This window comes from Poecilia mexicana, unplaced genomic scaffold (genome assembly GCF_051168715.1).
Source record: "Poecilia mexicana isolate PSO_F unplaced genomic scaffold, ASM5116871v1 scaffold_23, whole genome shotgun sequence".
NCBI classification, from domain to species: domain Eukaryota; kingdom Metazoa; phylum Chordata; class Actinopteri; order Cyprinodontiformes; family Poeciliidae; genus Poecilia; species Poecilia mexicana.
In genome coordinates, this window is record NW_028263392.1 from 18954128 (window position 1) to 18967490 (window position 13363).

At 38.8% G+C, this 13363-nt stretch overlaps 1 protein-coding gene across 1 annotated transcript in view; it reads right to left on the reverse strand.

The window, feature by feature from the left end:
* The window catches only part of tmtc1 (transmembrane O-mannosyltransferase targeting cadherins 1), a 133856-nt gene that overhangs the window by 14156 nt on the left and 106337 nt on the right, over nt 1–13363 (reverse strand). The window contains exons 13-18 of the mRNA XM_088003511.1: nt 11413–11515; nt 8611–8746; nt 7741–7885; nt 7507–7644; nt 5426–5548; nt 196–273 (exon numbers count right to left, since the gene is read on the reverse strand). Coding sequence (XP_087859637.1) covers nt 196–273; nt 5426–5548; nt 7507–7644; nt 7741–7885; nt 8611–8746; nt 11413–11515 — 723 coding nt within the window. The remainder of the gene's footprint in view (nt 1–195; nt 274–5425; nt 5549–7506; nt 7645–7740; nt 7886–8610; nt 8747–11412; nt 11516–13363) is intronic.

A 13363-nucleotide genomic window follows, 5' to 3' on the forward strand; every position in this document is an offset into this window, starting at 1 on the left:
ACTGTAGAGTATTTCTATGCTATAATATTGTAAACTATACAGGCACTTAATATGCTATTGTTTTCATCCAGAAATTTCATGAACGTGCACAACACTGGATAGTAAAAAGACTATTCTTTTACATGCCATCCATAGCTAGGGTGCGACTATGGATGGCATGTGAACATAATTTAGATTTTTTTTATACGTTATCACCTTGATGTGTTGAATCCCTCCCATGTTCATCCAGGCCTGAGACTGGTCAGGCTTCAGATCAACAGCCAACTTGTAATTCTAGTAGGAGAGAAAACAGACAATGAAGAGACCAAATGGATCAACAAACAAATCAGAAAGCTCCAACAACAGTGGCAGTGCCAGGGCGGCGCTGGGGGGTGCTATAGCTCCCCCCGGAAAAGTCATAGCACCCACAGAAAATATTAGATTTTTTTTTTCATCTTATTTAACATTACTTATATGTAGTTGTTGTGGCATTTTCATCAAAAGACACAAAATAGAAACAAATTATTATATACTGAGTTTTAAAAAAAAAACATCATGAAGAGGATTTGAACTTTGTCTATGCGTATTATCACTTCCGTGACATGCCCACGCGGAGCAATCCTCTCCCAATCATTCGATGTCATTTGTCAGCAACTGAACAATCTGCTGTGTCACAATTTGTCAGAAAGTGTATGTCCTTTATCTAGATGAACTGATCGTCAACACAATATTAACAGAGTTTATCATTGCAAACTACCATATGTTAGTCAGCACGAAGTTAATCGGTAGTAAATATAACATTTTTTATCATAAGGACACTTATTGATAGTCAAATCAAGCCCTGTAGTGGTTAATTAGGCAATTAAATAAACACAAGTTAATTTAAAAAATAAATAAAAATATGAGAATATGACCCTTTGCACGCGACGTCACTGTCTCCACCACGATGGATTTGCAAATCTATGCTCTCCTATATACATTATCTAGTCAAGGGCCAAAACCAAGCTTGTCATTTTATTTTAATGAGGAAAAATGCAGCGATGGATAGCAGCAGTCAATCATAATGACCGGCAGCTCTTTGTGTAACCGCGGATTTACAGCGAACACTTTATGCAAGGTAAGAAAATTAACGTTTGTAAGTATGATTAGAAAGATATCAAATATCGCATTATGGAGAAGGTAGCGTCTAACCATCAGTAACCATGGAAACAATGCCACGCCGTCATGTAGCCTAGCATGTATGGGAAAAAATGATTAGCGTCACGTTTTCTGTACGTTTGTAAGGCTGCTCTGGTTTAAGGGGAAACGCTGTTTATGACATAGTGACATAAATCATGTGGTGTGCATTCAGGCAAAGTCGGTAATTTGATCAACACATCAGGAGGGAGGAGGTTCGGGTCGGTTCACATATGAGCCCAACCAGGTGTGTTAACGTTCACAGACAAATTAGCTTGACTTGAACAAATAGAAGCCATGAATAAACACAAAAATAACTTGGGAAAACAACTTCAGCCGCTCAGTTCCTTACTCCAGATTCTCACTTCCGATGTACATTATGGCGCTTTGAATGATAAAGTGACGTAGTTGCACAGGGTCAATACTAGGGTATCCCCTTTGTCATGAATGATGTTTTAACCCAAACAATATATGAGATAATATATAAGATAAAATATATATCATCTTGAAGTAATCTGGCTAATGGCTCAAAGCAAAGCTATGTCTAAGCGTCAAATACACGCAAATCAGTCTGATTAAAATAACAATACTAATGCGTGTGTGTTGATAACTATAGGGGGAAAAAATATCCGTCATAGCACCCTCAGTAAAATGCTTAGCTCCCTAGTACCAACACAGCAAATTCATAAGTGTCAGATTTCCAGTGCAAGTGTTGCATGTTAAAAATACAGTGTTAATTCAACAACATGAGTGTTAGTTTCCCAAACACTCACTAAAGGGTTCAAAAGAGTTAAACAAAAAGCAATCCAGTCCAGTGTTGATTTCTAAATGAACTCCAACAGTCTAAATCAACACTCAGTCTGGTGTTGATTTAGAAATCAACATCAGACAGTTCCTCCCACAATTGTAACATACTTATGACATAACATCAAGGAAGGAGCAACAGATACAGTAGGGGCTACACTTGGCCCCCAGCCTGGACCTACAGGAGAGGCAGAACATGCCTTCAGGGATCCAAATTTTCTTTATAACATCTGATGAGGACTGTAAGGATACCCCAGTAGGTTATATAGTAGGTTTCCCCATTGTTGACTCATGGTTGCTAAAAAACCTTAATCTGACTTTAGAGACATAGTGAGTGTAAAATATTGAATAAAACGTTGTGCCACATGACTGGCTTTATTTTCACTCTTACATTTAACTTTATGACACACAAAACTACAAATGAATCGTCCTTATTGTCTCCAAGTGCATTCTGGGTAAAGTCATCATCAGTCACTTGGCAACAAATGGCAAACTAGCTAGAGCATTTCTACAGACTACTTTAACATGTTTTGAATTTGTGTTGTTTCATTATTAGTGACCAGTAGCCTGATGTTTCTGTTCTCGGTTTGTTATATTTCATGTCAGATGGATTTCAAAATGACATAGTCGCTCTCTCTGGTGATGAAACTTGTTAGCTTCGCTGTTGTGGGCATGTCTATGTTGTAAAGTTAAATTATCATGAGCTTTATTATTTGGGCCCGGTCATTAGCCCCGCCCCCCGGCCGACGCCGTCTTGTTCCGCTGCTGCGCCTGAGGAGCGGAGGCAGCAGTATGGCGTCTTGTCTGGAGCTTATAACAAGGTAAGTTCCATGTTAAAATGATCATGTTTTTGACTATTTTTTGTGGAGGCATTATTTTTCCGTTTACACAAGAGTATCGTTTCATATACATGGTTTGCTTAACGTACGTTTATTTGCTTGGATATCACGGTATATACGACTGTTTATTATCTTAACCAAACATTTAAACTGTCAGGAAAATCTGGAGGCCATTTGAGTTAATATTATTTAGCTGCGGGTCGTTTTCTTTAAGTTTTTGGCTGTAGACTGCAAAATGGGAGAGTGGCTGTGCTGGACTGTTGGCTTGATCTATGACACAGGGGTCAAACTCCAGTTATGGAGGGCCACTGAGGGCCATTCAGGTGTGCTGCTGCTGCACCACACCTGAATAGAATAATTAGGTGATTAGCAGGACTCTGGAGAACATATCTACACAACGAGGAGGCAATTTGACTCTGGTGTTTTGTACCTATGGCATATCTACAAACTGCCAAAATGTTTTTTCTTTGTCAGTCTTTCATGTTAGTGACTGAAGCCTGTTATGATGACTTCAACACATTTCTTCAGACAGTTTGGTATGGCTTTTAATGCTGTCCAAAAATGTTTCTAGAAGCTGACTAACTTCTTAAGTAATTATTTCTGACTTTTTTATGCTTTATCTTGTAAACCGGGAGGGCAGAATATGATGGTGACACACACAGGTGAGTCTGATTAGTTTTGTTCACACTTCTTTTTAAAATATTTATTTATTATCCTAATGTTTCTGCTATATTTCCTGTTTTTCCTTCTAGGCTGGAAGTCTTCCTCCTTCATGTTGGTGAAAACAAGAGCAGCACCAAAGACACTTCACCATCAGTGATCACAAGACCATCCATGGCCGCTTCCAATGAACTTTCAAAGCTTCACCTTCAGTGCAAAGTACCATGAATGACCTTTTCTTGTATATTGCTGTCAGTGCTGTTTGATGTTTTGAAATAAAAGTAGATTATATACTGCAACTGTGCTGGTGTTTTTGTAGCATCTAATGTGGCATCTAATGTCTTTTAAAATGAATTTGGGGATTATTGATGGCCAATAGTTTCTGGAGAAGAAAAAGGTTTTAATTGCTCTAGTGGTAGTAAATTGACAAAAAAAAAGTGAGTAATGAGAGAAGGGGAAGACCGGGAAGCGAACCCACGACAGCCGCATTGATAACTAAAGCCTCTATATGTGGGTTGTGCTCAACCCCTGTGCCACCACAGCACACCCTGCCAGTAGTATTTCAAAACTCAGATTTCTATGTTAATATATACTTTACACTGTTCCGTGTTAGATTAACATTCATAGTGTTAACGTTTGACAATATGCACTAGTGTTGGATAGATTAACACTGAAGTGTGTTTGATTTCAACTACTGTGAGTGTTGATTCAACTCTATCACAAATAACACTTTCAAAGTGTAATTTCTACACCACCCAGAGTGGACCAATATAGACACTTTAAAAGTGTTGAATTTAACTCTGTAGGAGTTGATGGAACACTTCCAAATTTGCGATGTACAGAAAAAATTCTGGACCCGCCACTGTCCAACAACATTTGGCATCAGGCTGCATAGAGTCAAACAGTCCAATATAACAGCAATCTAAGTTTAAGGTGAAGAATAATTGAAAACATTTTGGAAAAAAAAAGTATACTGAATATATGTAAATGAATATTCAATTAACAGGTCTTGTCTACATGAATCAAGTTATGTCTGTAGAAATCAGTAGAAATCACTCCCTCTGGTCTAATGTGTCCTTTCTGACTTTGCTCTTTCTATTGTGCAATAAAGATTCATTTTAAAAAGTGAAAAGTGAGCACAACTTCTGTACAGAAATTAAAAAAGGATTGGGTTTATTCCTGGCATCAACTAACTAGCAAGTTATATAACACGGGTATTAAGATTAGTATTCTTTTTGACTACCTTAACATGACATACTGGCTTGGATTAATTAGTCATCATTTAGCAAACTTTATCTGCATGGAACATTACTCAACTTGCACAGTTTGTTTGGAAAGAACTGTGCAAAGTTTTTTTTCACCTTTTATTGTCTCTGGTTGGTTGGATGAACATGATTCTGACACACTGCCCAGCATTGCTCAGTAACACATCACCCCTCAGTGATTCACATGGATAATACCAGCGTTAGCATGTATTACATACACATGCATACTTATATTTAAACATACCTCAGAAAAACATGTTGCCACATGTTTCCAATAGATTAAGCAGTTGCAACAGCTGGAAAAAATATGGTGGACAGAGGGCATAGATAGGAGAAGGTTGGGAGACATGTCCCATGCGTACCCCTGTCCATTACACCATACTGCTGTTGCTATCCATCAGGTGATGGAGTGTCTAATTTAGACACTGTGAGCTGCAACAAATGTGGTGTCTGCAAGGAGAGGGAGGAAGAGATGCACCTTTTCTTAAACTTTAATAATTTTGGCAATGATGCAAAATCAGAACAGAAGTGCTTGTGGTGGGAGTACGGCACATAATAAGAGTATTATGTTCTAAAATGTAAAACCTTAAATTTGAAGAAAGCACACTTCATTTTCACCATGGGGTATAAATTGACACCAAAATCACCAGGGAAACATGGGAAAGAGTAATTTGAAAAAAGACAGAGGGGAATAGACATTACCTCAAAGGCTTCATTCAGCTGGTTCATCTCTCTCAGCTGGTTTCCTTTAGAGAAATGCAATTCTGCCCTCACTGTCAGATCGCTGGGATTCTGCTGCAGGGCCATGTCCAGTGCCAGTAGAGCCTGACACACACACACACACACACACACACACACACACACACACACACACGCATACACACAATGAATAAGGTTACATATCTGCTACATTTACCAGATAGTTTGTCAAAAGAGTGAGAAACAAAAAGAAGCGATAAAGTCAGACTTGTCATTGCAAGACTAAAAAGACAAAGAAACTTAACTGAAGCAAAAGCACAAACTCCATCTTTATTAGTTCTGCTGAACTGTTCAAAGCACTTTACAGCAAACTGAATGACCATTTTCATGTATGGGTGCGTTCACACTGCACTTTTGAGTCAAAAGTGACTCAAAAGTGAGTCACTTTTGAGTGACTCACTTTTGAGTCACTCAAAAGTGACTCAAAATTGAGTCACTTTTGAGTCACTCAAAAGTGACTCAATTCCGATTTTCTTTGACGTAATGCGACCTGTATCCGATCTTTTCATGGCAGTGTGAACAGCACAGGTCGGATCCTTTTTCAAATGTGACCCATATCCGAAACGTATCCAATTCAAATGCGACCATAACGTCCAGGTCGCCTTCATCCGAACTGAACGTCACTGATTCTCAACAAATCTCACTATTCTCGTCCTGATAAGCGCAAGTGGGAATAAAAACAACAACCATGACGGATTATATGAGGATTAAGTTGTTAATATGCTGCTCCGGTTGGACAACAACTTCAAATATGTAAGCTAAGCTCCACCGTTAGCCTCCATGTTTACTTCCGCAAACACTGAGCACTTCTTCTTTTTATGGTGGTTGGCAGAACACTGAGAACACTGACGCTATGGCGCCCTCTACTGCGCATGCGGGACACTTTCAGGTCGTTTGCCCGTTCACACTGCAGAACACATACAGGTCGCATTTACTGGCAGTGTGAACGGCCCGGCAAAAAAATCGGAATTGCCAAAAAATCGGAATTGAGTCACTTCAGGCTGCAGTGTGAACGCACCCTATGTCTGGGACTATGTATGTCCATCATAGTCCCAGCAGAAACATAGATCCAATTTTATCATGATGAGCAGCAAATATGCCTGTTAAAATCACTGGTGATTTTTATGAAATAGAATGCGTGAAAGCAGAGGAACAAGATGAGTGGCAGCTGCTCTATAACAGTTGGTTGCTGATATAACTTGATTGTTTCCATGGAAACTGCAGGAACAGAGTTGAGAGTTGATGGTTTGTGACAGAAATCACAACGCTGTGAAATAACCGAACCACTGTACTTGACATGTAGTCAAGTCAAAGTTTATTTACATACCATATTTACAACAACCTCAGTTGACCAAGGTGCTTTGCAACAATCACAAAATCACAGAAAATAAAATTAAGTGACTTCTGCTTATGGTGGCCATGGCCACGTAGGAAGACCTGCTGAACCTCGCTCTGTTGTTATGGAACAATTTGACTGTGGAAACAATTTTGTAAAATGGGTCAAAATTTTATACAATAATCCCTGAGCTGAAATAATAACTAGACTTAGATTTATATAACAGAAATGTATCTAAGCCAATAAGGATCAATAGAGGCTGCAGACAAGGCTGTCCATTATTGCCTTTGCTGTTCACTCTAGCAATAGAGCCATTTGCTATCGCAATAATCACTGTCGGACCCACAGAGCACAAGAGCTTCCTGTTCGCAGACGACATCTTATTCTTATCAAAGTTAAGCAATAAAAATGATTTAGGAAATAATTAAATTATTTAGTGAGATATCTGGACACAAAATAAACAAAACTAGATAATCTGTTCTGTTACTTCAGATATGTTACAGTTTAAGATAGTGACAGAATTTAAATATTTAGAAATACATTTCTTCAGATCTTCAACAGGTAGCTGAGATCAATTACAGACTCATATTAAATGAATTCATTTGAGAGATGGATGCCACTGCCAATATCTATGATTGGAAAAAGAAATATAATACAAATGAATAATAATAGAGGTACACATACACACCTCTGTGTAGTTGCCACACTTGCTATAGATGGCAGAGAGCAGGCGGTAACATTCAATGCAGGTGGGCTCTCTGGAGATGATGTCCAAGGTCATCTTCTCTGCCTCTGAGCTCCGCCCAGCCATGGCCAGGACCTGAGCCTGGGGCAGATAACAGGTGTGTCAATTCTGTATGTAAGGAAATAAGTATAAGCAAAAAAATGGGTTGTGTGCGTTTTTTTATTTTTTTATTTTTACCAAAGCCAGCCAGATGTCAGTACTGTCTGACTGCAAGGCAGCAGCCTCTTTGTACACATGCAGTGCCTCCTCATAGCGGCCTGTGTTATAGTACAGCGCTCCAAGGGGAGTCAGGATGTCAACTTTCCTGGTAACCAGCAGAGCCCTGCAGAGGTCAGAGGTCACCATTTTAGCTTTTCATGAATGTGACTACATAGTCTGCAAGTAACTAGACACTCTTTCATTTGCATTTAGACTTTAGAAAAACATTGTTAAACATATGAATCCTACACAGGTCACGCTGTACTGGTTCAAAACTGAATGAGCTAGTAAAACGAAAGCAAGACCTTTCCTCAGAGGTGGCATGTTTGGTCCAGGTCAGTGAGTAGTAATATAAATAAAACTGATGAAACCCTCATTTTGCCTTCTTTATGAAGAATAACATTAAGCACTGAGGTCTGGTGACTGTGGAGAACATTGGAATATAATGATCTCAGTCTTGTTTCACAAACTTAGGTTTTATGTAGTTTAAAAAAGATTCTGACTCCACTAGCTGCACGTGGCAGCTGAAATCGACACTCAATAGGTAACATAGGTAACTTTTCTCCAATCTGTCTGTCCAGTTTGTCTAAATGTACAAAGCTGCTATTTAGTAAATACTTGGCATCATCGGAAACAGTGAAACACTATTTTTTATTAATAATGACTGAACATTTCAAAATATTGTTTTTTATTTTTGTTGTAATGAAAACACAGCAGTCATTCAGAGCACCATGACATGATCTGATAGCTCCCTTCAGTAAAAGGAAGTTTCATCCTTCATTTCCCTTTCTAGCACAGTTAAAGTAAACACACACAGCAGCTTCCACTCGAAGTAAAGCTGTTTATCACCTCTTGTACCACATCTCAGCTTCCTCATTCTCATTGGATGATCGCAGAAGACGGCCCAGGTTCACCATAGCAACATAATGTGCTGGCTTAAGTCGTATTGCTTCCTGATAATGAGTAGTGGCTAGATGCCCTTCTCCTGGAGGAAAATAGTCAAAAGCGAAAGGAGAGACATTAAAAGATGACTTAAGGGAAAACTGTTGTTGCAAATGTGGATGTGGGAAAGATGGGGAGAAGCAGAAATCAAAACTTCAAAAGAAGTCAATAATGTTCTTTAGAATCAGATCAGTCTGATTTAATATTATCTCTTCTAATAAACTTTTTACCTTCATGAAGATTGAAAATAATCCTACATCAGTTCAGTTGTTTTCCTTTTTGTGTACTGAGCTAGGTTCTGATTCTGCTGGACGTTACTTCCTGTTAAAAGGGAGTTTTTCTTCTCCACTGTTGCTACATGCATGTTCTGTATGAGAGACTGCTGTAAAATCAACGACACAATATTATGACACAATGCAAGTCCAGGAGGAGTAAATGTTCCAAGTCAATGACTTGATGCAAACTGCTGCTTTTTATATTATATATATATATATTTTTAAAACAATTATAACAATTATTAATTGATCATACTGTAGCGTTTCATAACTAGGATCAGTTGGAATGTATGTGTAATTGAGTTGAAATAATTTTTTGCAAAGTGAATTGGACATTTGTTGTGAATTGGTGCTATATAAATACATTTCATTTAAATGTGTTAAGGCTTTTGGACAGACAGACAAAAAAGAAAAAAATAGAACCATACTGATAATGAAGTCCAGTACTGGGTTGTGGGTTGGTTGTTTGACATGCTGTCTCAAGCCAATGCTTTTGTATAACATTGTTCTTTTTGCCCCTCTGTCTTGGAGGTTAACATGGATGTTGAAATCTCCAACAATGATAAAACACTCATAATCTCAGTACATATGACAGACAGGTCACAGAAATATTGAAGAATTCTTAAATCTAAACTTTGGTTCAGGTTATTCTTTTTTTTTGTTGCATCTATTTTTATTGGTTATAGATGGTTAAGTCGTATTGCTTCCTGATAATGAGTAGTGGCTAGATGCCCTTCTCCTGGAGGAAAATAGTCAAAAGCGACTATTTGTCACAGTATTTTACTGTGGGGGCCACAGTAAAATACTGTGGCCCCCACAGTATTTTACCATGTGGGGGCCAGAGGCATTTTGGAGGGGGGCCCTTTCTACATCAGATTTCAGATATCCAGAAAGACAGTGGTGAGGATGTTGGCTGGGTATCTGTAATCCATTGTTTAAGACCTTTATGAACAATAAATTATGTTACGGTGTGAGTTGTGTTTTCATCTTCACTTGTTCATTATTATTTTCAGTAACGTGAAAGACCTAAGAACCAAGAACACAGATGAGCTGAAGACCCCTCCCTGCTAAAGCACTATGGGATTCCTGAAGCCCTGAGCAGAACCACAGTCTGATTACTTCCATGCTATGCTGGATTGATGCTGTAATTCATATTAAAAGAGCCCAAAAACGTACAGCCCATGGGCATACCGTCAGTAGGACTCCATTTCTGCATAAAAATCCTTTTTTAACTGTCTAATGCAGGGGTCCCCAAACAACGGCCCGCGGGCCAAATGACGTGGCGGGCCGGATCCCGCCACGTCATTTGGTCCGGCCCCCTGAACAATGCCGGATCCGGCCCGCCTCCTCATACCAGAGAGCCTTCAATGTTTTTTTTCATATATTGTATTTTCCGGTTTATATGTGGATTTTTCTTCAACCACCAGGGGGCTTGAGCAGATGTGAAACTAACTTTCCCTCAATGGAATATATACTAGTCAGTACCAGTCACCGTTTCACTCACGGTTTTTTCCATTTGCATTCTGGGTAAAAATCTACCTAAAAGCCCGAATGCGTCGTCGCCCCCCCCCCCCCCGACAGTTTCAAAGACACAACAGCCCTCCTCCTCCTCCTCCTCCCTCCCCCCGTCGACAGGAATTTTCTAAGGTTTCTTTCTCCAAAAACTAAGACCGGCCCCCGACCAGAGGAAGGAACAGCTATGTGGCCCTCGCAGGAAAAAGTTTGGGGACCCCTGGTCTAATGTGATACCCTAATTTTCTGAGAGAGAGCTTTGGGTTTTCATAGGTTGTAAGCCACATTAACCAAAAATGAACAGAATTAAATGCTTGGACTACATCATTTAGTAACACTTTATTTGAAGGGGGTTGAATAAGACTGACATGACACTTTCATAAACATGACATAACACCTGTCATGAACATCAATAAGCCTTCATGAATAGTTATGACTGTTGTCATAAATATTCATATATAAATATATAAATTTGTTATAAAAGTATAACTGATTGCACTTTAAAAATGAGGTAACTTTATGTTATTAAAGGTAAAGTTTAAACAGTAATGATTTCTTGGTTAATGTCAAGTTGTCATAACAAAGACATTTTGAATAATGTCAACTTTGTATTAAGTGTCATAATTTACAGAATGACGCTTTATGAAACAGTCATAACTATTCATGAAGGCTTATTGATGTTCATGACATGTTTTATGTCATGTTTATGAAAGTGTCATGACAGTCTTATTCAACCCCCTTCAAATAAAGTGTTACCCATCATTTTGTCCAATACAACTAAAAACTATGTAATGTTTTTACTTGAAATAGTGAAATAAAATAACTTTTCAATTAAATTCTTATTTATCATCATCAGTGATAAATAAGCAGTGCATGTACACACACCGTGCTCTGAATCAGACTGTGAGAACGTATAACTTACCTGTGTCTACCAAGAAAACACCATAGTTGTTATGTAGGTCGGAGTTGTCTGGGCAGTTTTCTATGCCCTTCAAATACATTTCGTTTGCCTCAGCAAATCGTTTCTGTGAGAGGATAGAATAATATAATAATAAGCAGCAAGATTACAATGGGCCTTCGCAGCGGGTCTAATAATACTTTATTGATCCTCTAATGGGGGGACATTTTGTTTGTCACAGAATAGGGCACAATAAAAATTAAAATAAATAAATAAAATAATGATGAGAATAAACATACAACAATAATAAATAACAATGAGCAGTGACAACAGTAAGGACACACCCATATTGCTCAGTACATAACTAAATATACATTCAAAATTTAAAACGCACAGCTCCAGAGACTATTTATGTATTATACATTCTGATAGCCTCAGGCAGAAAGGACTTGCTGTAGCGTTCTTTGGCACATCTGGGCTGCAATAATCTTTGGTTATGTCTGGTCATCAGGCTGCCCACCACACTGTAGAGGGGATGAATGGGGTTATCCTTGATAATTCTTCAGCATTCTGTCTCTCATCACCTCTTCCAGAGGAGCCAGCTTGATCCCCACCACTGACTCAACCTTTCTTATCAGTTTAAGTCTGTTTGAATCTTTCACTTAAACAGTGTATTACATACACACACACAATAAATGTATATGTGTGTGTATATATATATATATATATATATATATATATATATATATATATATATATATATATATATATATATATATATATGTAGTGGTATAGAAATATACATAATTCCCCATAAATAGTTTCCAGGTGAGAGGTTCCGGTTCTTGAAGTGGGCGTGGTGTATATAAGGAGCTGCGGCGTTCATTCAGGCATGTGTCGTCTTTGTTCTCCCACTGTGTGGTTCGCGTCCGGTGGACTCTAGCAGCGGAAAGCAACAAATCACTGGCTGGTGCATGTTGCGTTGATGTTCTGGTGGTAAAACGCCACTGCGCTGCGTTCCTTTTCTTCCTCGGTCTGTGAGTGTGTGTGTATGTTTTGTGGATCAGCAGGTTCCCCACAGTTGAACCATTGCTGCTCTGTCTACGTTCGTTTCCCGGGTCTGTTCGGCTTTGTTCTGCACCGGCTACGTAAATCTTCCGGATTTCTGCACAATTGTTCTCAAGTTGGACTGTGGCGGCGTTATCCGCCCTCAATGAAGCGGTGTTTGGAGTGTGGCAACGGCGCGCCCAGTTCATCTCCCGCTGTGGCGTGGCAGGGCCACGCCTGGTCTTAATGTTTTAACTTGTATTGTCTGATTTCTATTTCTTTACTTTTGTTCACAGCCCTTTTGTTTATTTAGTCGGGCTGATATTGTTCTTTTTAAGATTGTTATATTGGTTAATTGTTTGTTTTTTTGTTTGCAGTTGCTGAGGTCCGGTGGCGGTGTTGGTGTGGTGTCGGTGTCTTCCTCGTCTGCGTGCTGCGATTCTTGAGTTTGGGTTGTTTCACTGCGTCTGGTGTTAAAGGTTTTTTTTGATTTGCTGTGTTTGGTGGATGTCGTCCCCATAGCGCCCCCTCCAGCCGGTAACCTCAGCTGCTGCAGTTCTTTTATTAGGCCCGAGCAGCTAAGCGCTGCGAAGGCCTATTGTTTTCTTGTTTTCTTTGATTTCTTTAGTTTAATTTTTAAAAAGAAACTGGTTTTAAAAACATTTTTCAAAAGAATTTAATAAACATTTTTATTTATAATTTTGAAATGGTCTCAGATGTTTTAATCCATGCGTAACTGAACCTGTGTGCCTTAAACAAGAGGTAATATTTTCTGGGTGAAATTCCCAGGGTGGTGGTGTTGAGCAATTTACTCAAATTAAACTTCCACAAAATCTGAATTTCTATCTAGTGTCGCCACATTTTTGGCGTTGTCGGCAGGACTATGCTTTTTATGAACATCTGAGACCAGTATTTGTGTTCAATATTT